General features: G+C 37.3%; 1 protein-coding gene across 9 annotated transcripts in view; it reads left to right on the forward strand.

The window, feature by feature from the left end:
- Fsd1l (fibronectin type III and SPRY domain containing 1 like) overlaps positions 1-26,565 on the forward strand; it is a 68,403-nt gene that overhangs the window by 31,698 nt on the left and 10,140 nt on the right. For 3 of the 9 annotated variants that reach the window (XM_076564213.1, XM_006995106.4, XM_076564216.1), the window contains 7 exons: positions 8,067-8,276; positions 9,775-9,873; positions 13,942-14,071; positions 14,763-14,795; positions 22,003-22,103; positions 22,664-22,915; positions 26,239-26,327. In XM_076564213.1, the coding sequence (XP_076420328.1) occupies positions 8,067-8,276; positions 9,775-9,873; positions 13,942-14,071; positions 14,763-14,795; positions 22,003-22,103; positions 22,664-22,915; positions 26,239-26,327 (914 nt within the window). The remainder of the gene's footprint in view (positions 1-8,066; positions 8,277-9,774; positions 9,874-13,941; positions 14,072-14,762; positions 14,796-22,002; positions 22,104-22,663; positions 22,916-26,238; positions 26,328-26,565) is intronic. The other 6 variants (XM_076564214.1, XM_006995107.4, XM_076564217.1 and 3 more) reach the window with 3 other exon arrangements.

Below are 26,565 nucleotides of genomic sequence, written 5' to 3' on the forward strand. Positions count from 1 at the left end.
TTCAGTATTCTTCTGGTGCTGCACACAGCAGGCCATAGATATTAAATGTATGCAGTTTATTGATGAAGCTGTTCAGTTCAGCAGGTGTTCTGCTTTCTGGATCTCTGTTTCTCGTGAGGACTATTGAAGTCTTGAACTGTCTGGATTCATGCATGTCTCTTGGCAATCTTGTTAGTTTTGACAGATCAGACTCTTGTGTCTTTCTTGTGGAATCAATGCTACCCTCCTTCTTAGCCTTGAAAATTCTCTCACTCTAGCGTCCAAAATTAATGGACTGATTTTCCTTTCACTCATGTCAGTCATGTATATCTTCCTAATCTAGAACTGATGTTATATTTAAGGTGGGTTTTCTATATACAACATATCAAATGGCTCTTTGATGATTCATTCTCATAATCTGTGTTTTTAACTGCTGCGTGTATTTCTCTCTATAATCAAGCAAACAGACACACATTGTGTTTTCTCTAACTGAATTCACTTCTCACACTGTTTGAAGATAGCACTGGATCCACAGCTGTAACTGGGTATTCCTGTGTCCACCTGGCTCCTGTAACCACTCAGGCCCAATTAAACACACAGAGACTTATATTACTTATACACTGTATGGCCGTGGCAGGCCTCTTGCTATCTGTTCTTATATCTTATATTAACCTATTTATTAATCTATAAGTTGCCACGTGCCTCGTGGCTCACTGGTATCTTACATCATGCTTCTCCTCAACTCAGCCTTCTTCCACCCAGCATTCTCCTCTCTCCTTGTCCCGCCTATACTATCCTTCCTGCCTGGTTACTGGCCAATCAGCGTTTTATTTATCAATCAATCATAGCATTATATATTCACAGCATACAGGACATCCCACAGCACACAGCTTCCAAGTTCAGTCCCCAAAATTTCTACTTTAGGTGAAGTTGCAAATCTGAGGCCTTCAGAACCTGTTAGCTGATAAGAAAATTGAGATTTGTGCTGAGAAAGGGAGAATCAGTCTTCTCCAAAGGGTGAGCCCCATAATTGGTTATCCAGTATCAAGTGGCCAGCCCTTAAATCATATGCATTCAAGTAACACTAAAATGACTGAGCAGATTGTATATGTGTGTGTATAAGTGTAACAGTAAGAAGGAGGTCATGATTTTGAGGGTGAGCAAGGGAAGGTGGGGTACATGGGAGGGATTAGAGGGAGAAAAGGGAAATGATATGATTATATTTTAATTGAAAAATAAAAACATTAATAAAATTAAAATTGAGATTCCTATAACCTCCTCCTCAGGTTTCATTGACTTGCTACAGTGGCTCACAAAACTCAGAGAAGCACTGTACTTACATTTACCAGTTTATTGCAAAGGCTGTTTTGAAGAGTAAAAATAAATAGCTCAATGAAGAGATACTAGGATGAAGTCTGCAAGGAGGATAGGTGCAGGAGGTTCTTTCCATTTGGGGTTTTGCATGGATGAGTTCTTAATCAGCTTTCTCCTTGCTGTAACATACTCAGCTTCCCAGAAGTTCTCTGAACCTAGTCACTTTGGTCTTTATGGAGACGTCATTGCATACATAAGATCACCAGTGGAGTTGGTGAGGGGTGTCCACAAGAGCCTCCCTCTTTAGACTCTTTAGCATTGGGATCAGAAAGGAATTATAACGTATTCTGAGTTTCTGCAGCTTGCTTTGATAAAGTGTTTATAAATCAGTAATCATGAATGAAAACCAGTATGTATGTATCATAATATCACACAATATTTTATGTAAATGACATGGCAACCACACTCCCCCAAAATCCTAGCAATGGTAGACAAAGAAATAGGAAATGAAACCCATTCAAAGCATTTTTAAATGGAAAAGGGAAGAGAAGGAGAAGAAACTAAAGAACTGCAAGACAAATAGGAAACATTTGACCAAGTGGCAATCGGTAAATCCTTCCCCATCAGTAATTAAATGTAGGGCTGGAGGAATGGGTCAGCAGTAAAGAGTACTGAGTATTTCTCAGAGCACTGGATTTGGTTTCATGTATCCATGTAATAGCTCATTCCAGTCCAGAGAACCCAGTGCCCACTTCTGATCTCTGCAGGTATGCACGTGGTGTATGTACACATACCCTGGCAAAATACTCATATACATAAAACAAATCTTAAAAATCATTAAATGTAAAAGAATTAAAGTCTTAAATGAAACAGAGTGCTCAAATGGATTAATATTATATGCTGTTTGTCAGAACCTCACTGTAGAGTCCTGGATGCAAATAACATGAGTGAAGAGATAAATGTTAGTTCTATAGATCACTGTTAGACAACTTAAATAATCCTTTTCCTCCCAAGTATCACTACTTCAATTTCTTTTCCCTTTAACCCCAGTGTTTAGTACTTTATTTTGTTTTACAAGATAGAAGAATCTTCCTGCTGATACACTTTTAGTGAAATGTCAGCTGACCTGAGATGTAGGTTATAGGGCGTCATGGTTATCTATGGTCTGTTCTCTTGCCAATGGGTAGTCTACATCATTTGCAGCAATAAAGACTAACAGCTGTTATATATCATAGGACAAAACCTGTAAGATACATTAAGGAAGTTGATGATAGTGATGTGATAAATTTGTCTTATTAAGATGTATTATAAGAATTGTTCACATAATTATTTACACAGAAAACTTGAATTTTGGGGTGATCTCATATTCATTAGAACTTGACCATCCTCTCCTCCTTTCAGCTTAGTATTATTTTAATGAGGTGCTTACTTTGGTAGTTCTCAGTTGCTTTGTATTTTAACTTCTATATGTACCTCTGTTGCCTTTTTGTGAACATGTATATGTATGTATGTGTGCATGTTAGTGTGTGTATAGGGGCAGGTATGTGGGCAGGTGTACATATCAGAATTCAACTTCAGATGTTATTCTTCAGGCACTGACCACCATGTTATTTAAGATAGGGTCTCTCACTAGTGTAGTAATACTTTTTTGTCAGACATTTTTGGACTACCATCCTGAAAATAATGTCACAGAGACTTATTATTAATTATGAAAGCTTGCCTTTAGTGTAGGCTTGCTCCCAGCTAGCTCTTATAACTTAATTAACCTTCTTTTATTAGTCTTCATTTTGCCATATGGCTTGGTTACCTCTTTTCTGTACAATATATCTGACTTGTTCGGTGTATCACTGGCATCTCTCTGCCTCTTTTCTTCCCAGCATTCTCTCTGTCTCCAGAAGTCCCACCTAATCTCTCCTGTCTAGCTATTGGGCATTTAGCTGTTTATTAATGTAGGCAGAGACATGTCTTTATAGTGTAAATAAGTACTCCACAACACCCTAGCCTGGGACTTATTGATTAGAACAGGCCAGTTGGTCACTGAGCTCCAAGGATTCACTTGTTTCTACTTCCTGAGTGCACAGGTGCACTGGTACAGGGCCTGGCTTTTGTACATCAGTTCTGGGCATCAAACTCAGTTCTTTGTGGTGACTTGACTGACTGAGCTATCTTCCTGTTGTAATTATAAAAATTAGTACTTTGTTTTTATAATAGTTTTAGATTTATAGAAAATTAGGCAAATAGTAAAGTTAGCATTTTGAAATCTGGTTCTTCCTCCACATTTTCCCTATTATTATTATCTTGAACGAATAAGGTACATTTGAAACAAGTGATGGACAATGCTGATGGTTTTTTTGTGTGTGGGTTTGTTTGTTTGTTTGTTTTTTGGCTGTTGTTATTTTTAAGTTATGGTCTCATTATGTAGGCAAGGCTGGCCTCTACCTCACAGAGATCTGGCTGCCTTTGCTTGCTGAGTGCTGGTACTAAAAGTGTGCCCAGCTAGACAGTTTATTCTTAACTGATGTCTGTAGTGTGCATTGGGGTTCTCTGCTGGTACTGCACAGTTCTTTGGGCTTTGACAGAAGCCATTTGTTGTTCCTTTGCCAAGCAGAATTTCCGCAGGGAATTGCTGCAAGCTGCAAAAATATATAAAGTGGGATTTCAGCTGATTATGACAGGCTAATATCTGGAAGAAGCCATGGCCCTTCCAGAGGTCAAGCTGAGGCTCAAGGAGTCTTGGTGATACTGGCTTTTGATTGTCAGCTGTTTCCTACTATGAATTTCTCATGTGCTATTGTAGCTTTTCCATCATTCTTTGGGCACAATTTCCCTTCTACTAAAGGAATATTTAGATAACCTTCTGAGCAGTAACATAGCCAGGATTCCTAATTTCAGGCCTTCCTGTAATTATTGTCATTAGCAGCATCTGGCCAGGACTATCCTTGGATGGATGAAAGTATCTTATCAGAGATATCTCTGTATTCTCTAAGAACAGACTTAAGCATCCAGACTATCTGATTAAGAAGTCCTGGTGGATGTGCTAAGTAAGTTTACCTTTCTCCTTTCCACAGTCTTATCTCTAGTTTTAGATCCACCCTTAACACTTAACTCAGAACTAAAGGGTTCCAACTGACAGGTGCATCTAGCTGTGATGGAAGTTGCCTAGCCAAGTTGCCTAGCGACCAAGCCCACTTGCCAGAAACAGCAGGAGCAGGGATAGCCTGGAGAGATAGGGGCCAAAGAGATAAAAGGGCAGTTTTATTTTCAAAGAAGGACTAGACAGAGAAGAGAAAAGAGAAGGGAAGAACTAGATGGGTAAGAACTGGAGAGGACCAAACTGAGATGGGGAAGAACTAGGTTGAAGGGCTAAAAGAGAGTACTAGAGGAACGAGGTGGAAGATGAGGAAGAGCCAGATGGGGAAGAAGGAGATGGGAGAGAGGCTGAGATGGGAAAGAAATAGATGGATGAGAAAGACCTAAAAGGGGGTGGGGCTAAGATGAGAGAATTAAGATAGAACTTAGAGGACAGCAGATAAATGTAGAGAGAAATCAGGCAAGAAAGGAGCGAGGCATAAGAACAGAACTGAAGCTGAGAAGATAGAACTTTATCCCAGAGGAATAAAGTAGATGGACTAAGAGCTCGATGTACTTAGATTCTTTTCCTGAATAATTTGTGCCGTTCGTAGCTTCTCTTCTGAGCCCCTGGGAAGAAGATTATTAAGGCTGGTCCTTACTAATATTTAAGAGGAAATAAGTTCACTGTTGTTAAATTCTCTTTTGCTCTATACCCTTATCCCTCATATTCCATAGTGATTGTATGGGCCCTTGACACTTCCAGTATTTGTTTGGGTTAGGTTTTTTCCCCCTTTTGGTCTTTTCATTTGCAAAGAAAATTTTGTTCTTGTTTAGTTTGTCTATTTGTTCTTGTTTAGTTTGTCTGTTTCCTTTTATTTTCTTGTCTTACTGGGTTTAGACAGGACTTATAGTAAAATGTTGAGTAGTAATAATGAGAAGGGAAGATCTTCACCCTAGTTTTGCAGTCTTGGACTAAGGTATTGTGTTTCTCACCATTAAGTATGAGGTTAATTCTAGGCTTTTTTTTTCTTCTTTATTTTGTTCGCTTGCTTGCTTTTGAGAATCCTCTCGCCCCAGCCTCCCAAGAACTGGGGTTACAGGTATACACCATTATGAACAGCTTGGAAAATATATTTTTTTTTTTTTTTGGTTTTTTTGAGACAGGGTTTCTCTGTGTAGCTTTGCGCCTTTCCTGGAACTCACTTGGTAGCCCAGGCTGGCCTCGAAATCACAGAGATCCGCCTGGCTCTGCCTCCCGAGTGCTGGGATTAAAGGCGTGCGCCACCACCGCCCAGCTTGGAAAATATTTTTATTTTATTTATTATATGTATATGAGTGTTTGGCCTGCACATATGTGTGTGCACTATGTGTGTGCCTGGTATCCACAGAAGCCAGAACAGGGTATCAGATCCCCTGGGATTGGAGTTACAGACAGTTGAGAGCTGCCATGTGGTACCTGGGAATAGAATCTAGGTCGTCTTCAAGAGCAATAACTGCTCTTAACTACTGAGCTATCTCTCCAGCCCCCTGAAAATATTCTTGTTTAGTAAAGTTTCTTACTGTACCTACTTTGTTAAAAGTTCTTGTCATGAATATTGCATATTGTCATAATTTTCATTTATTCTTATGATCATATCTTTATTAATGTTACTGAATATATTCATCAATTTCAAATATTGATATACCTTTGCACACCAGGAATAATTTTTGGTTTTGAAATAGGGACTCATTGTGTAAAGCCTTATCTGCCTCTAGAACTCACTGTGTAGACCAGGCTGACCTCGAACTCAGAGATTTGGCCGTCTCTGCCTCCCAAGTGCTGGGACTAAAGGCATGTACCACCATGCCTAAGAGGAATAAATATTTTTTTTTTGTTTATTTTACAATACTATTCAGTTCTACATAATAGCCACAGATTCCCTTGTTCTCTCTCTTCCTGCCCCCCTCCCCTTCCCCCCAGCCCACCCCCCATTCCCACCTCCTCCAGATCAAGGTCTCCCCCGAGGACTGGGATCGACCTGATAGACTCAGTCCAGGCAGGTCCAGTCCCCTCCTCCCAGATTGAGCCAAGCATCCCTGAATAAGTCCCAGGTTTCAAACGGCTAACTCATGCAACGAGCCCAGGACCTGGTACCACTGCCTAGATGCCTCCCAGACAGATCAAGCCAATCGACTGTCTCACCTATTCAGAGGGCCTGATCCAGTTGGGGGCCCCTCAGCCTTTGGTTCATAGTTCGTGTGTTTCCATTCATTTGGTTATTTGTCCCTGTGCTTGATTCAACCTTGGTTTCAACAATTCTCGCTCATAGAAATAAATATTTTTAAATTCTCTTTTTAATCAACATAATTTACATATGATATCTATATAGTATTGTAGCCAGAATTTTTTCTGTGTCCCACTCAGTCCTACAGCTGCTCGGTACCAAGTAAACACACAGAGGCTTATATTAATTACAAACTGTATGACCAATACTCTAGCTTATATTAGCTAGCTCTTTCATCTTAATTCGGCCTGTTCCTAGTAATCTATGTCCTGCCATGTGGTTTCATGGCTTACTGGTACTTTCACATCTTCCTTCTTGAATGGCTGGATTGCATCTCTTCCTCCTCCGCCTCTTCTCTCTGTATCTCTCTTAGATTTCCCACCTGGCCGTAAGCTTTCTTGCCATAGGCCAAAACAGCTTCTTTATTAACCAATAAGAGCAGTACACATTCACAGTATACAGAAAGATCTCTCTCAGCATAGTATATGCAGAGTTTCAGACAATTATGATATATCTGTGTCATTTATCCAGTGTTGCAAAGCTGTGAAATCTTTTATAGAAAATAAATCAATTTACAGTCATACATGTTAATTGTATCTCATTGAATCCATTTATTTTAATATATCATAAAACTCTTGGGAGAAACAATTGAAAACTCATAAGTGTTTTTGAGGAATTCAGTTTTGTTTAGTATGTTAAAATTATTTTTTAAGGCTTTTGAAATTTGATGGATATATATCAATTATATGTATTTATGGAGTCTAGTGTGATATTTTGATATATAATCATATCAGAAAGCCATAATCAAATTATTCATGATCACATCATCACCCCAAACATTTATTGTTAGGAGCATTAAAAATGTAACTGTTTTAAAATTATACAATAATTGTCAACTGTTCACCTGTAATCATCTTCCTCTGCTTTGGAATATCAGAAGCTATTCCTGTTATTTAACTTAATATATTTGTTCGTACCTGGTAACCAACTGTTCTCTATCTGCCTACTCCCTAAAAACAAGATCTTAAAAATATGCTAAAAACAGTTTTAATTAATAATTATATTCAAAACTTGTCAATACTGATTAATTTGTATTAAACAACATTTAAAATATGTTTAGAAGTAACAAGTCATTCTCGATTATTTTTAGCATGGATAGTTTGGAATTTACCTGTTGCCTTTTAAGATTTTAATAAACCCAGAGTGTATAAGGAGGATTTGAAATGAAGACTTTTATAGTCTGACAGTAAAAGAGACTTTGAAGATAACTATTTTGAATTTATAGGTTATCCTTCTCTTAGCCTGAATCACTTTTGAATCACTTTTGAAAAAAGAAGAAATAGCAAAGGTTGAATGCCAAGAATAATATAAATAAATATTATAAAGTGTTATAATATGTGAGGAATGATGTCCCCCGCCTCTTTTTCTTCTCTGCAGTTCCAAAAGCTCCAGAGATAGAGCCAGTAGAGTGTTTGGTGGCTGACAACTCTGTAACTGTAGCTTGGAGAATGCCTGAAGAAGATAATAAGATTGACCACTTCATAATGGAATACAGGAAAACAAACTTTGATGGACTTCCACGCGTGAAGGATGAGCGATGCTGGGAAATGATTGATAACATTAAGGGTACTGAATATACGTTATCAGGTAACCTAACAGCATTTCATGAATCTAATCCTTAGAAAACAAGTGTAGTTAAGAAAAATATTTTGTTATTTTAAATGATAAAATTAAGTTCTATTAACCAAACTGATTTTTTTAGATATTTATTATGTAAATGAATTTCTGTTAAAATATCAGTAAAACTTTTAATTAATATCTGCAACTTACTAAAATAGTGTATGCAGAGTGAATATAAAAGAATGTTCTGGAAACAGTATTTCAAAGTAATCTATTTTTCCTTTTTTCTTTTTTTTTCTTTTTTAGACAGACTAACTGTGTAGTCCTAGCTGGCCTGGACCTCACTATGTACCAGGCCAATCTTGAACTCTGCCTCCTGAGTTCTAGGAATAGGGCATGTGCCACCATGCCCAGCTAATCATTTATTTTCATTTTAATTTTTTATTAAAATAAAGAAACTACTTATTTTACTCAAACCTCCACATTTCAGGGATACTGTAAACACCATTGTTTTCACTGCCATAAGATTGATTACCTCCATGTTAACACAGAATTGGGACTTAGCTAAGATTTTTTTGGTGTGTGTTGTTGGCCTTTTGAATGCTTTTAAGAAAGATATCTTAGTATAATGAAGACTTTTGATGTTTTAAATGACAAAATATTAGCTAAGTTTTTTGGTGCACCCTATGCAGAGTAGGATACATTAGGAGCTGTCCTGTTGAGTACTGCCCCTTTCCAGGAGCTGGTGTTCTGTACAATAGGCATGATGTGCACACAGTGCACCAGAGTTAATCAGCACACCTGAATGGTTGGGAATGGATTTTGTAATTTTTACTTTAGCAAACAGAGATCAGTCAAGTTGGTAATGGTCTTACAGCTAGTATATTTGGACTAAGATTTTAGTCTAGGTGTAACTACACAGGTCATGGTAGTATTTGTGCTTTACTTCTTTTTATTTCTCATGTAAAAACAAGTATTTCATATAAATATAAAAATTCCTTAGGGGTGTTTACTTTCCAGAAACTGGATGAATATGCTGTTGTAAATTGTGACATTGTCCTTGAATAAAATACTCAGGCTTGCTGCTGCTGCTATCGCTGCTGTCGCTATCATTGGTTTGTTGTCATTGTTCTCAACCTTTGGAGATAGGCTTTGCTTTGTAGCCCATGTGAACCTGGAACTAATGATCCTCTTGTGTTGGCTTTCTAAGTGCTGGTATTCCAGGTGATGTGTGCCACCATAACCAGCACAATGCCACTTCTAACCAAGTCTGAAAGGGTACTGTTCTCGTTATCACTATGTTGAAAATGTTGGTAATTGTATAATTTATTTATTTTGAAGAAAATATTAGGTAAGTCATTATTCTTATTTTCAGACATTATCAACCATTTAACATAAATGGTTTATATTCTTCTCAAAGAGATTTCTAAGGAGTACAAAAAATGTCTGTTTGATGATGCATACTCACACTTTTGGGAAGGAATTCTTTACTTTTTATGGCTAAAAACTTTCATTTTTTTTTTAGGCTTAAAATTTGATTCAAAGTATATGAATTTCAGAGTACGAGCTTGCAACAAGGCTGTGGCTGGAGAATACTCTGACCCAGTGACCCTAGAGACCAAAGGTGAGACCGGTAGCCATTTGTACAGCAGGAGACAGAACTTACCATCCGAAGATATTCGAGACTTTGTCAGGGTCATTTCACGTGTGGTTGGATTCCTTCCTGCCACCTACTTCTGCCTTTTCCAATGCAGGAAATATAAGACAGGGAAAATAGAAGTATAGTGGTAGTGGCTTTTATTAGATTTTCCCTTATAGATATATTCATGTAGGCAAAATTTCTTTGATTCAATTCATTTTTGTTTATTTGGTTTCTTTGTAAGTTACATTTTTATGTATTTTGTGTGCATATGTGTTTGTGGTGGGGGCACATGCCATAGCATGCATGAAGAGGTGAAAGGACAACTTGTAGGAGTCACTTCTCTCCATGTGTGGGTCCCAGGGATCAAGTTCAGGTCAGCGGGCTTGGTAGCAGCTACCTTTCCCTGCTAAGCCGTCCCGCTGTCCCGAGGCGATGCTATTATATTTTTCTCTGGGTGTTTAGTTCACATTTTGGGTTAGTTAAATACATAAGCATTGCTGAAGTTGTCTGTAATTTCAGAGAATTAATTATGAATCAGTAACAAAGAAGTTCCCTCTATTTTTCCCAAATTTTCTTGCAGTTATTACCATTTATACAATTAATTAATAATTACATAGCATACACAATAATGACAAATTATTCATTTAGTCATTAAGATCATATTGAGAGATCACTACTAGATATTACTGATATCCATAAAGCAAATAACAAAAGGAAAGTTGAAATATGTACTATTTACCACAGTCCCTAGATCTGCCCTAGATGGGTAGAAGAATCTCTTCTGGGTTCTAGGCCATCCCTTATTGTAGGCTTCTTATCCAAGTGTTTTCCTCTCAGAGAAGTTTAGATTAATGAATGTCCCCTTTGTAACACTGAAGAATGGTTAGATATTTGCCAGTTGGAAAGCCAGTCTTCTAGAGCTCCCCCACTTGCGAAGTGATAATTGCCTGAGTGTACTTCCTGAGTTAGACTTTACATTGTAATTGGTACTTGAGACTTGGAGCATCCCATTGACTTCTAGTTTATATATATTTATAATACATTTGAATAGATATGCATGCTAGAAAATTGCTGTTACCTAGATGATAAACATATATACCACAATAAAACTAGGGCCTATAACTTGACCCCTGTGCATGATAGTCAAATGCTTGAGCCTTCAAGGCCTGTAAATTTTTGATGTTGCAAACAAATGTTTGTGGCATAAAGGCCTAGAAAAATTCTCATTTGAAATAATTTGAATTAGCAAATAATTTTACTTGAGAATTATAAGTAGCTTAGTAAAGAAATGTAATTACTTTGAATTATTTATTATCAAATCGAGATATTACTGTTTTCAAAAAGGTTTCTTATATTTCAAAACTTGTCAAATTTCCAGGCAGATAATCTTTTCTACATGACTTGAGCTACTTTTGGCCCTTGTCAGGAAAGATTGCATTGCTGTAAATATTTACCCTAAGGAGCATCAGATATTTGTGTTGTTAGTGTTCCTCTTCATTGTCTCTTTATAGTTGGTGAACAAACTTGGAGCTAACTGTGACAAGCTGTAAATTTTATGAAAATTAAGTTGGAAAATAAATAGTTGGCTTATGGTTTCCTGGGAGTCTGATAGCTGCTCCTTTAGCAGTGTCTGGGTTTTACTAAGCAGGCTCTTGATTGATCTTGGGTTCATAGAGAACGATTAAGCTGATTCTGGTCTCTGGGGTCTCTAGCAGTAACTTCCTAAGATTAGCCTAGATTGAAATACAACCCTGAGACCCAGTAACTGATTCTGATCTTCAGGGATCCCAAATCAAATTATTATACAACTATGGATTACAAAATTTCTGGGATTATTTTGTAGCATTGATGTGACTATTAATGAAAACATAAGCATTGTAGGAAAAAGTCCAGGTTTTTAAAAACAATTCAACATTGTTTGTTAAGTTGCTTGGCTTGTTCCTGCTGCTTTTGACTACCTAGTACCAATCAGTATACCAACAGAGAATGGAGAGAAGAGGAGTGGCAATTAAATAGCTCAGGCCCATGGAACTATAACACAGCTAGCATTGTTTATTTCTGTCCCTTCAATGTATGTAGCATTATTTCTTCTGGCATAAAAATTGTAAAAGTGATAAGTACTGTTAAGTTCTTATCACCAGAAATTTTAAGGTATATTATCTTTTCCTTGCTTGTAAAGATAAATTCTATTACTAGATAACAAAACTTCTCTCCAACTTCAAATAGTACCTGTGGTTTAGCTTTATAGTATTAGAGACAGGATCTTACTTTCAAGACAGCTAATCCTTTCTCAGCCCCCACTCTCTGTTCTTTTTTGCTTTTAGAGTTGTCCCTGTTACCTTAGAGGAGATGTATGACTTAACAGAGGTCTAATAAAGTGATAGTGTCAGTAGAAAGAAAGAGACTAAACATGACACACTCTTGGAAACCTGTGCCCTTCTCTTTGGATGGTATGGTATTTGATGAGTTAGGTCACAAGTCATTTGGGGTGGTGCCTTTTCCTGCCACCTAGGTGGCTGGCTGGTGGCTCTTTACTGCATCACAAGAAATACTGAGGAACAGCCTAGGATTTGTCTTTCTGATGGCCTCAGGATTTTTGTAAGCTATGGGCATTGATGGCACCTTCATGTTGAAGCCAAGTTTTCTTTCTCCCGAAAACATAGATGCTCTTAACTGCATAACCTAATACCTAACATACAGAGGATAACTGTTTCCATAAAGCAGTTGACTTTAGAAATTTCTCAGTCTATCTACCTATTAAAGAATTATGTTAAAGAATTCAGTCTTCTTTTTACTGAGAAGCTGCATTATTCTTCCTCTGTTTACTTCTGCTTAGATGCAGCTTTTGAAAGTGATTGACTTCCTTGTGTAGTATGACATTTAGTAGAGCTGTGAAGTCAGTAGATTTTTATTCAGATGTTTCATAAGTGAAACAATGAACAATAACTGTGATGCATGTTGGAATTGAATTGCTCTTGCTAGAATCAGGAATGAAAGGACACTTCATCCACTGGGTAATCATTGGGTCCTACATGCTCATCTTGTTTGGTGATGCATATTTCACAGGCTCAAAAAAGCCTCAGCTAATTTCAACTAATATCTGTAAGCAAAATGATGTATTATAAAAGAATATTTCTTTAATCTTAATTACCAAAAATTGAACTTTTGGCAGGAAATGTAGCAGAAGCAGATTAACATGTAACTGTGTAGCTGTTACCTTCTAACATAGTTTGGGAATTGCATTACAAAATAGAAGAAACAGCATTGTACAGCTCCTGAATCACTCATTTTAATGTTTTTTTTTTCTTAGTTTCTAGAAAGGTAAGCTAATACTATGTTTCACCAATTTCCCCAATAAGCACTTCCAAGAATTTTAAACAGTACATACAATTTCCTAAAACATCAAATAATCTAAAAGGCATAGGTTGTTTTATGTTTTTGTTTGTTTGCCTTGTTTTCATGAAGTGGATGCTTTTCTCTTCTACTTGGTCAAACAAGTCATCTGTCCTCTGGCTTGGTTCCTTTGGTTATGTCACCGTCGTTGACTCTAGTATATTCATGCTGATCTCAGTTTAGCACTAATGAGAGTTGAAGTGTGGAATTGTTAGTGTAGTAATGCTTCTGAGAGAATACTTGTGCTATTTTTACATTATCATTTTATATACTGTATTGCTTTTTCTTCCTCTGTATTTGTACCAGTTCTCTTTTTCCTTTAGTCAAAACAATCAGCTGAGAACCAACTGATAATTCTAATAACATGAAATTTTGATTACTGTGTGCTGATGGAGCATTCTGTAGAAGCAGAGATACCATCAGCAATGCAAGTGCACTGTACTTGGCTAGTGTATAGGATGTGCAGAGAAAATAGAAATGAAAACAGGTGGGAGTTATGAACTACAACCTAAGCATTCAGAGTCTTTTGTGTGAGGGTTAGGGATTGGAATTTCTTTCTCTTTGCACAGAATTGGCTCAGTTGAGTAAGAAATAATATGACAGGTGTGTTCCAGACAGTGGAGACATCTTACATTTGTTAACCATTGTCTTGGGCAGCACTTAACTTCAGTTTAGATAACTCATCATCACATTTGAACTTGAAAGTTGAAGATTCCTGTGTAGAGTGGGATCCTACTGGAGGAAAAGGCCAAGAAAGTAAAGTTAAAGGAAAAGAGAATAAGGGCAGGTAAGTCAGTTCATGAAACCTGTTATGTGGATACGTGTTTATACATTGACTCCTCTTTGGCCCTAACTGATACTGAATTTCTTACTTTATGGACAGGTGTTTGTATGTTGATTCTTATTTGACAATACCTCATAATCTTAATGTTTATTCTACCTAGTAATATGTTTATGATTATGTTAGGAACTTAGAGGTGAAGAATATTGTATCAACTGTCAAAACTTAAATTTGTAACCTTTTTCATACCCTTTTCTTAGTTTCTTTCGTAATTGTTCATACATTTTTATTTCAGCAGTCTGTTCTTTAATGTTATAGATACACCAATCTGAAGTAGTAAAAGAGAAGTTTCTTGACCTCTAGCCAGGCTTATAGGTCATCTGTCTTACCTGAAAGAGAGCTGCACTAAGTGACAACTTTGAGCTTTTCTACCCTAAGCTTTGCTGCTTAAGAGCAACCCACTGAACTCAAGAGTCAGGCTTGAGGACCTTTTGTTTTTGTTATAAGTTTCCTCAATGAATCAGAATGTGGAAACCATAAGTTTTTAGTGGTAAAGTTTTGCCCAGACTGATGGTAAATGTCTGTGAGTTAGAACAGTGAATCAAAAACCACTCAAGCAAGCATTCAGTTCTGTTGTAAGATGTTAAATTTAAGTAGTAAAGTGGTATCTTAACAGTTGCCTATTTTTATCTGACAGTGTCCATGTTACTTCACTGAAGAAACACACAAGGTGATGATCTGTGTCTGTCTAGTTCTAGGAGGACTTAGTATCTAGCTTGGCTGAATAATTTCTTTTAACCAATAAGCAGACGCCATTGCAGCAGCCTTCCTAAGTTAAAATGCTGCGTTGTGTAGACTGTCTCTATTGGTGCTTGTGTTTTGAATTTACAGCATTGTAGTGAACTGCGTTCTTTGAGTTACACTGTATATGATAACAACATATGCTTTGCTTTAAAAGGACTATTTTCTCATTTGATTTTTACCCTGCTTTTACTTATACTTGGCATCTTTCTTATTTCACTGTATTCAATAACATTATTGCTTGCTTTTATATGTATTTGATATGAGACAGGCTTGGATTGTTCTATAATAATTATATGATTTCAACTAGAAATTATAAACATCATGGATAAAATGATTAAGACAGTGCCAAAAATAGGGATCATTGCAGGTTGCTTAAGTAAGAAGATGCTTATGTGAAGATATCACATATCTTTACCAGATACCCACACATGCTCTCTTCTCAAAGATGTCTCTTCTTTTGGGCTTATGTATTCCTATATTGGTGAAAGTGATTGCACTTGTGTTGTAAATACTGTTGGATTTGATAGACTGCATAACATTTTATTTGGTGGCTAGGAAAATTGTAGACTGTATTTAACATTTCAGACTATGTTATATCTTTCTCCTTTCTTTCCTTTTAAGGGTATTATATATGTTGGCTATTTATGGAATGTTATATGAGTATCCCTTATCTGAAACACTTGACACTCAAAAGTATTCTAGATTTTGAAATATTTGCACATATAAATGAGCTGTCATAAGATTGGGACCCAACTCTAAACTCAAAATTTGTCTCATGTGCACCTTATATTCATAGTCTGAAAATACTTTGTACATGTTTTAGTGTACCAGTGTTTTGACTGACTTGCTACAGGTTGGGCATGGCATTTCCTACTCATGGCATTGTAGTAGTGCTCAGAGTTTTCAGTATTGAAATATTTCAGATGTTTAGATTAGAGCTGCTCAACATGTATATATTGATCTTTTTCATAAATACTTGTTTGTTATAGAACATATGTTAGATATTATGGGATTTATAGGGTAAACACTATCCTTTCTTTTAAAAAACTTAGTATAAGTCATATAGATAAGATATATACACATGAAATAATGATACAGGTGGTCATTGTGTGTAGTGATAAAAGAAAGATGTTCAGAGCTGCCAGATGTTGAGGCGGTCAGTTAGAACTGTGTGCCAAGCAGTTATAACAGGCAAGTCTTTACCGCCTTGCTATTATAGTGTAAGGAAGGTCACAGAGTGAAGGGTGCTCACTCAGCCTGTGTTCTCTTTTCCTCAGTTGAATGGCATGAATGGCACCCAGGGAGGGTCAGGTGAATTAACACAGGTTATAGGTGGAGAATCTTGACACGGGCAGAAAGCCCCAAGCAAAACGTTTGTGTTGGTTATGGAATAAAATACTAAAGAAGCTGGGGATAAGTGACAAAACCTGGCTCCCCTGTACACACATTTTAAAAAATGTCTGTGCATAGGCTTTTCTTCATAAGAACAGCTCTCTAACTAAAGCTGAGTAGGCCAAGAATTCTGATTGGTCTCTGAGCACTGTTTTTTTTTTTTTAGCTAGGGGATATGAGTTCCTCTAGAAACTGCTGTGGAACTCGGTGTTCTCCACATTTGGTATGAGCAGGGCTGCCCACTCTACTGTGTGACACCAAGGCTCCCTACCCAGGCCTCCTGCAAGCCTGCCTGGTAGTCTTTGTAGTTGTCTATGATTGTGTGTGAAATGTCACAATAGGGTTTTGATCAGGATCTAGAGTCTATACAATTAGCATAAGTAGTGTCTGGAAGACCCTCATTCAAGAAGTGGTATTTAGACTGATTCTTCCAGAAGTGGAAGAATACATGGTGTTTCATCTTGCAATGAAGAAGAAATGCAACAGACCAACGTAATCTAAGAATTAAAGAACGCTTTGGCTGGAACATTTAGTTGTACAGTACTCTAAGGGTGACAAGACTAAAAAGGCAGATTAGAACCAAAGCTTGAGCCTACAAAGACGAAATTCTTTATAGACAATATGAAAAATGATTATTTTAAAGTAGGGGAACCCATTCTGTTTATCTTACAGTAGAGAACAAGCTGAGTTGGGTGTCAAATCATTTGGAAAGCAGGTAAAACAATTCGCTCCAGGGGCTACTCCAGTACATAATCCAGTTATGTAGCCAAGGTCCCTTTAAGATGGATAGAGACTGTTTGGTACACAAGGTGATGGTTGCTGTCCTTGCAAGAATGTACTGCAGAGTTGGAGGGTGGGGGTACTAAGATGAAACATTTTCTTTATTTAACTTTGAAGCTAAACTGTCACCTCAGCAATTATCTCATTCTGTTTTTCATGCTTCCTTGTATTTCTTTACTACTGGTAAGTCACAGTATTTTAATTTTGTTTCTTTGGTTTTTTAGATGAGCCCTTAATATATTTTGAAGCCAGACTCAGTTAAATGTTCCCTCTTTTTTCTACTGTTACTGTCCTCTAAATGTTTGTGACTGTACTTGGAAAATAGTTTTCAAAATGAGTTTCTTCCCAGAAGACAGTTGGACCCATCAGTGGAGGAGTAAATGAACTTTGGGTAGTTTGTAAAGATGTCCCAGTTGATTCTGATTCTGTTTTACCTTCTCGATACTCAACACTTTGTCATTAAAAAAAAAATTCTAGCTGGGCAGTAGTGGCTCATGCCTTTAATCCCAGCACTCAGGACTCAGAGACAGGTGGTTCTCTGTGAGTTCAAGGGCAGCCTGGTCTACAGAGCGAGTTCTAGTACAGCTAGGGATGTTACAGAGAAACCCTGTCTCGAAAAACAAAACAAAACAAAAAATGTTAAAGACTGTATTCTTTCCAGTTTTAAGACTGAAAGAGCAGAGCTGGCCCTTCACCAATAATACCATATTTTAGCAAGGATACTGAGCATCTCCTGTGTGCTGAGGATGGCAATAAGATGCAGTTCCTGTTCCATTACTTTCCTTCCCTGAGGTGCTTCCCTTACCATAGCAACCATGTATTGAAGGCACCACATACGCGGTTGTATATGCATTGTCTTTTTACTACCGTCTTTTAGTCCATGCCTGTTGGTAAGGGAAGCATTTACTTACTTCACCAGGTCCTTGCCCTGCCCTCCTGTGCCGCTCTGATAATTTGTGTTTTAAGAGTCCTTCAAGGGCTGGAGAGATGGCTCAGTGGTTAAGAGCACTGGCTGTTCTTCCAGAGGTCCTGAGTTCAATTCCCAGCACCTACATGGTGGCTCATAACCATCTGTAATGAGATCTGGTGCCCTCGTCTCGCCTGCAGGGATACATGCAAAACAGAACACTGTATACATAATAAATAAATCTTAAAAAAAAAAAAAAGCTGGGCAGTGGTGATGCACGCCTTCAATCCCAGCACTCAGGAGGCAGAGGAGGCTGATCTCTGTGAGTTTGGGCCAGCCTGGGCTACAGAGTGAGTTCTAGGACAGGCTCCAAAGCTACACAGAGAAACCCTGTCTCAATTTAAAAAAAAAGAGTTCTTCAAATGGGCCTGGGTATGCAGCAGAGTCCTTCTGTAACATGTACATGTAGCACCAGAACAGGAGGAAAACTAACATTGCCAAGTTGTTGTAGTTGTGCCTACATCATAGCATCCTGGCTTGCTGCTTTTAATCCTTGCTCCCCCTTAATTACACATTTACTGTAACTTCTTTCTTCTCTCCTTTCATTGATCATTGATTGCTTGGTTACCCACAGCAAGACCTTTTTTACTTTCTTTCTCCATCTCTCAGCCGAAAAGCGATCACAGTCATGATTGCGTGCCAGCCTCTCCAAGTGATAAGTTTATTAAGGTACACAATATTTTGGGAAACACAATGCCACCACATTTCCTCTCTTTTTGTCTAAAATTAAAGAAAGCTTATAACTAATACAAGAAAAACTATCCAACTATCCAGCTAGATGCAGTGAAAGGCTGCTGTTCTAAAGCAGAGCCCATGCCTTCTCTAGTTTCAAAATGTGTTCTCTACAAATACACTTGTTAGTGAAAACTATGTTTGTTGTATGTAAATTTTAATATATGAAACCCAGTTAACTTGTGAAGCGGAAGGCTAATGTGCACTAATATTTTGGTGGCTGAGTTAGTTCATCTTTGGTACCCAGTCATTTTTCCTACTGGAGAAGCTCGTTTCAGATACCAGCTTCAAATGACTGTTTAGCAAATACTTGTGAATCACACAGAGGTCTCATATTGCACAGATGTTTCAGAAGTTTAGAACTTTTTGTTATAATTTATGAGCCGTGTTAGGCCAATCTTACTTTTATTTTTAACCATGTTCTTTTTCAGGCTTTCCTAATGTTGCACCTAAAACAGTGCTCCCCATACTTCTGAAGCAACAGAATGGCTTCTTCAAATGAAATGTGCCCAGAAACTAATCTAAAAAGAGAAGGATAACTGGTTAGATAGGAAGGAGCCCTGCCCGCTTTCACTCAAGAGCCCCATAGTAGCCTCTGGGGCATTGTGGGTTTCCTTGAGTCCAGAACATGTCTTGAAAACCACCCACCTAAAGCAGCTTTATCCTCCCCACACAGGATAATGGGAATGGAGATGTCTGTCTGCCTGTCTGTCTGTCCATCCACTTTTTTTCAATTTGAGAAAAACAAGTGTTGTCTTTCCCCTTTAGCTCAAGATACAATACTTGAAAACACAAAGTATTTATAATCAGGTTTTTAACCTTCCCCAGCATTTATATAAAAAGAATGAAAAAGGAGAGTATGATGTGGAAATTTTTTTTCTTTTTTGAGTTGTCACTAATTTGACAGTGTTTACGATTTTGTATTCTTACTACTTAATGACTCTTAACAGTGTTGCTTCATAAGTACAAGCTGAGTAAGTTTGGTCAGGCCAATTTTTTTTTTTTTTTTTTTTTTTTGGTTTTTCAAGACAGGGTTTCTCTGTGTAGTTTTGGTGCCTGTCCTGGATCTTGCTCTGTAGACCAGGCTGGCCTCGAACTCACAGAGATCCGCCTGGCTCTGATCCCGAGTGCTGGGATTAAAGGCATGTGCCACCACTGCCCAGCCTGCCATTTTTTTTTTGTATACTAATCTGTATCCTAATTATGTTTGGTAATTAACTATCTACTAAATTTTTCAACCTTCTTGAAAAAATTAAAAAATACATTTGTTCAAAATAATGTTTTTCTTTATTTTCACTCTCTGCCCTCCAGCATTTTGTGACAGACTCCATATTTAGCTCATTCTGGCTTCAAACCTGCTCTTAGACTACTCTCAAACTTGCAATCCTCCTGCCTCAACCCTTTGAGTGCTGAGATTACAGGCATATGCAACGACACTTGGGGATTTTATTTATTTCAGTCCTCTATCTTGGAGAATTCTTGTAGATTTTTTCTCCCACTCAATTCCTTTTTGCTCTTCCTGCCCCAACAAGTTTTACAGAAATTTTCATTTGCCAATCCTCATTCATCCCTGTTCATGCTGCCTGAACAAACAATGTATAATTTACAAAAAAATTACTTTTTAAGTAAAAGAATATTCTTTACTATTATGACATGTTAAATAATCACTGTTAATAGTCTCTCACATATACTTTTGGTTTTTATTTACAGCAGCATTTATGCTTATGAATATTTTTTCAATTTTCATTTTTAATGTATTTTTAAAATTGTATAAAATAAAGGACTTTTGATCTCTTTTAGGAAGGATTAAGCTAAACCATGCAGATTTTATTGTTCTATGTAATCACGCTACTTAATAGCATTCACTACAAAGTAGATACTTGAAGCAGTCCAGTTAAGTGTAATTATTGGAAACCATCTAATAAGTCTGTTCTTGATAGCACGATAACATTTAAACAATGAAAATTGAAGTTATCGGATCATATGAAATGACTTTTAATATCTTTATTTTTGTTTTGCATTTATAAGGGATTTGTATGCTGATTTTATTTGGTAATTTATTTCCTACTAAATTTATTTTTTTTTCTTTGGAAGAAAAATTCTAATGCAACTGTATTGGAAAACTTCTAAATAGTAATGAGAGTACAGTGTTTTCATTTTCTCTAAATAACTTAAGAATAATCTCTCAAAATCTCCCTTCCTTTAGTGTGTGAGTGCACGCATACATGCGTGTTTGCTTGCTTGCTTGCCTGTAGGTAGGTAGGCAGTATTCCTCTGGTGCTGTCCACCCTGTAATTTGAGACTGGGTCTCTTATTTTCCTGGGACTCATCAAGGAGGTCAGCTGGCCATTGAGCCCCGGGGATCCACCTATCTCCACTTGTGCAGTTCTGGGGTTACAAGTGCAAATCACCATTCCTGGCTGACTGAAATCCAGTCCTTATCCTGCACACTAAAGACTTCACCATTTGAACTGTCTCTACAGCCTAACTTTAGGATGATATTAACCAAAAAAGCAAATGCTTTTCAAGTACAAATTGAGTATAATTAAAGCAGACTTTCCAAATCTCTTGGGGGACGAGCTACAAGGAACTGAGATTGCAAAAAGTATACCATGGAACTACCTTGATAGTTACAACAGATACGTTCTGGAAATTTAATCTGAAGTTTTTGAGAGGTGAAGAGTCTAATAATGTCCAGTTCATTTGTCATATTATTTGCTATGAAAGGAGACCATATTGGATCTTATTTACTGTAATAGAGGACATGCTTTGAAATTTGATCTTTCCAATACATAGATTTAGGTGAGTTTCCCTTTTTAAGAAGAGAAGATCAAGAATAAAGATAATGCTAATAAAATGATTACTTAGTTGTGGTTATATAACTGTGATTACGCAGTTTTGGCCTTTGCTTTTATTTAAATTAAGTTATAAAATATTTATAAGCTATAACCCAAGATCTTTCTTAATTTTTTTCCCATCAGCAAATCTTGTCTCATTTGGCATTGTTTCTTATTTTAGCTGTGTGCTCTTTGTATAAGCCTTGCTCAGTCTGCATGACAGTAGTGTTTTCAGCCTGCTTTGTGTTGATGGCTTCTTACATTTGACTGCTTATAACTGATAACTCTTAATTCATATCAAATAAGATGTTGCAATATAATGAAAGTATTTTCAGAGACTTTTGCTATGATTTGTTTTCATAATTTATGAACATTTTCAACATAAGTATTTTTCTTTTTTCCTGATTTTTTTTTTTTTTTTTTAGAAGTGGTACGCCATCCCCAAAACGGACATCTGTAGGCTCCAGGCCACCAACAGTAAGAGGCAGCAGAGACCGTTTTACTGGGGAGTCATACACAGTGCTAGGTAGGATAAAGCATACTTTTCTAAGATTTAAGATCATATAGTACACTGTAACCTTCCTCATCACATCTAGAAAGCCTGCCTGTGTAGTGAACGAGTCTCTGTAAAAGCCTTTGTATTGAAGCCTACACACTTTGAGAGTTACAAGTACTTACAGTCTTCAGATTGACCTACTGGGACTTTTAAATCTCTACTTCAGCTCATGGATATGTAATCCTTGAAGGGATCCTAACAAAGAAAGGCCTTGAAGTATTTTATATTCATAGAAACATAAGTAATACATGTAAATTTATAGCACATACTCTGCATTTAGCATCTGTTGTTGACATAATTTTTTCATGGAAAGAGTAGTTAAATTTAGTGGGTATTTAGCCTGTAATCGAGTACTTGGGAGGCTGAGGTGGAAGAATCATGAGCTTGTGTCTAGCCTGAGCTACATTGTGAGATTTGCTCTATGAAGAAAAAAATTATGTTGTTGTAGAAGATGTGATAAGTAAAAGTCTGACTCTTAAGGATAACTAAGAGTCAAAACTTTTTTTCTGATCTTTTTTTTTTTTTTGTAGGAGACACTGCTATTGAAAGTGGACAACATTATTGGGAAGTAAAGGCCCAGAAGGATTGCAAATCCTATAGTGTGGGCGTAGCATACAAAACTTTGGGGAAATTTGACCAGTTAGGAAAGACAAACACTAGTTGGTGCATCCATGTCAACAGTTGGTTACAGAACACTTTTGCTGCCAAGCATAATAATAAGGTCAAAGCTTTGGATGTTCCCGTTCCTGAGAAAATAGGTGTGTTTTGTGACTTTGATGGGGGTAAGTAAGTGTTCTTATTTTTCTAAAACATCATTTCCCCATACTTGCTTGTATTTGAATATACTTTATGGATACAAAATAGTATGTGTAAAATGCTTTTACTCCTGTGACAGTGTATAGAAATACTGCTTTTTTTTTTTTTTTCTGTTCCTGTTTGGTGGCAGTTGGTTTTTTTTTTTAGGAACAACATACAGAGAAAATGAGAAACTGGACAAAACAGCTACATTTAGAATAGATGAAAAAGAGACACATCATATCAGCCTGGTTAGGATATAGACCAAGAGGAGAGCCATCAAAGGGGACCTCCAGAAGAGAGAGCAAGTGTAAGGCTGAACAGTTAAAAGTCAGTTAGGGTAAGATGCTGCTGACAGATGGACTATGAATGGAGTGGAGTATGCATGTAGCTTAAGTAGTTAGCAGACAGAATGACGGACTGTGAATGGAGTGGAGTATGCATGTGGCCTAAGTAGTTAGCAAACAGACTGACGCATTGTGAGTGGAATATGAACGTGGCTTAAGTGGTTAGCAGACTGATGGAATAAAGCTTAAAAGCTGATAGAATTTGGCAGAGTCAGTATAAGAAGGAAGAGATCTTAGCATTTAGTGAGCTAATAAAACCCTTTGGTGATAAGATAAACAGTTGATGTAGAATAAGTAGAATAATGTTATGGGATGGATGCAAAAGGAATTGAATTTTAAATCATTACAGCTAGGCTTGAATACATTTTTACTAATTAGAATTGGAACCATTAAGATCAACAACTTTTGCCAATAAGAAATGTTTATTTATTCAGGAATTTGACTAATTTCCACATCCTGCTAATTGTGAAATAGTTTTTATTGAGAAAAGCTTTCTAGGCTCTTGAATAAGCAGTAGTGCGTTGTTGGGTAGTGGTGGACAAAACTTGGTAGCCTCATTTGTTCTGTTTTTGAAGCATTTGTTGCTTGATGTAAGGTCAGACCCTTTGTGGAGAGTTGGGCTGTAAGCGTTGCAGTTTTTCATGTATCTCATGGATTTGCTAAGCACACTTCTCAGGTGGGATGGTTTTGACAGATTCATCAGCCAGAGCAGCAGCAGAGTGAAAGTAACCATGACTTTCTGAGAGAGGGGAAGGAGAAGGAGGGAGGAGAGAGGGAAGCAGGGAGAGGTAAAGGCGGGGAGAGGGAGGAGAGAGCACCATGCATGCACACACTTGAACCCTTAGGAAGTGTTTTTGAAACGTCTTGGTTTGACACTCCACTTTTCCTTACACATCACAATTGAGAAATGGTTGTTTGCATAGAATAAGAGGACAACAGTTCAGATGACTTCACAGAGTAAGAGAGGACACAGTTCAGATGACTTCACAGGGTAAGAGAGGACACAGTTCAGATGACTTCACAGAGTAAGAGAGGACACAGTTCAGATGACTTCACAGAAAAAGAGAGGACACAGTTCAGATGACTTCACAGAGTAAGAGAGGACACAGTTCAGATGACTTCACAGAGTAAGAGAGGACACAGTTCAGATGACTTCACAGAGTAAGAAAGGACACAGTTCAGATGACTTCACAGAGTAAGAGAGGACACAGTTCAGATGACTTCACAGAGTAAGAGAGGACACAGTTCAGATGACTTCACAGAAAAAGAGAGGACACAGTTCAGATGACTTCACAGAGTAAGAGAGGACACAGTTCAGATGACTTCACAGAGTAAGAGAGGACACAGTTCAGATGACTTCATAGAAAAAGAGAGGACACAGTTCAGATGACTTCATAGAAAAAGAAAGGACACAGTTCAGATGACTTCACAGAGTAAGAGAGGACACAGTTCAGATGACTTCACAGAGTAAGAGAGGACACAGTTCAGATGACTTCACAGAGTAAGAGAGGACACAGTTCAGATGACTTCACAGAGTAAGAGAGGACACAGTTCAGATGACTTCATAGAAAAAGAGAGGACACAGTTCAGATGACTTCATAGAGTAAGAGAGGACACAGTTCAGATGACTTCATAGAAAAAGAAAGGACACAGTTCAGATGACTTCACAGAGTAAGAGAGGACACAGTTCAGATGACTTCACAGAGTAAGAGAGGACACAGTTCAGATGACTTCATAGAAAAAGAGAAGACACAGTTCAGATGACTTCACAGAGTAAGAGAGGACACAGTTTAGATGACTTCATAGAAAAAGAGAGGACAGCAGTTCAGATGACTTCACAGAGTAAGAGAGGAAAGAGTTCAGATGACTTTGTTTCCATTTTAAGTCAGTTTACGAGGCATCCACTTATCAAGTCTTTTCACCTTTCCAGTTTCCTCACATACAGACCACCGTCGAATGGTCTATGTGTAGTTGCTTGTCAACTTATTATGTAATTAGTTATTAAAAAAAAAAAAGGTCATTGTCATTTTGTGAAGGCTGACCACTGTATTCCTCATCTTCAAGGCACTTTCTTCTGCAAACTTCTTACCCCAACACTGTAGTGCACATTCACTAGTGGTTCCTACTACCATTGTAGTGTATGTTCACTAGTAGTTTCTATGACCACTGTAGTGCACATTCACTAGCAGTTCCTAGGCCAGATCTTATCCCACATTTTACTGCATGTTCACTAGCAGTTGCTACCACCACTGGAGTGCAGGTTCACTAGAGATTCCTACCACCACTGGAGTGCACATTCACTAATTCCTACCACCACTGGAGTGTGCATTCACTAGTGGTTCCTACCACCACTGGAGTGTAAGTTCACTAGTGGTTTCTACCACCACTGGAGTGTATGTTCACTAGCTGTTCCTACCACCATTGTAGTGCACATTCACTAGTGGTGTCTCTGCCAGATGCATTGCTGGTGTTGTGGGCTGTGTCTGCTGCTTTATAACCAGTTTTGAACTTATGTGAGAAAACTGAGTTTGCTTTTTGTCTAAAATTTCCATTTTTATTTTATACTAAATAAATATAAAAGAAACAGCAAATAATTCAGTATCAAGAAACAAAAAGCAAGAAATGTGTATTAAAGCAGTACATAACATAACCATAATTATTTAAGAATTGTATGGCATTCTTAAATATGCTAATAATGGCAAATTTCAACAGTGCAAAAAACCACACTTACTTCTGCACCAGCTTAGTAGATATGGAGACACTAGTAAGGTCTTGAAGATCAGGAGAATATTAGATTTAGAATGTTTTCCTTATGTTTTCAGATTTTTATAAGGATTGTTAAGTATGGTTCATACAGTTTGTAACAAAAATTAATATTAAAATATGGCTTTTGGCATGGTCACATGTTGAACCTAGATGTTATACTTTGGATAATAAATTAGGCTTTTTTTTTGTACTTTTAGGCCAGCTTTCTTTCTATGATGCACACTCAAAGCAGTTGCTATACTCCTTCAAGACAAAATTTACTCAACCAGTACTGCCTGGTTTCATGGTTAGTATCTTATTTCTATTTTATTTGGCTCAACAATTTTGAGAATAATATGTGCTGTATTATTTGAGAAGTAAAGTACCTTACTCCCTTTGTATTTGTCTCCCTTTCCCCACCCCACCCTTTCCAAATTTCTGTATATTTTCAGTAGGTTTTATTAAAGTCAGTACTAACATAAAATCACAAGCATGAATATTTCCATGACTGTGCTCACCTTTGTGACTAGTACCCAGGCAAGGAG

The sequence above is a fragment of the Peromyscus maniculatus genome, chromosome 2 (genome assembly GCF_049852395.1).
Source record: "Peromyscus maniculatus bairdii isolate BWxNUB_F1_BW_parent chromosome 2, HU_Pman_BW_mat_3.1, whole genome shotgun sequence".
In the NCBI taxonomy this organism is placed as follows: Eukaryota; Metazoa; Chordata; class Mammalia; order Rodentia; family Cricetidae; genus Peromyscus; species Peromyscus maniculatus.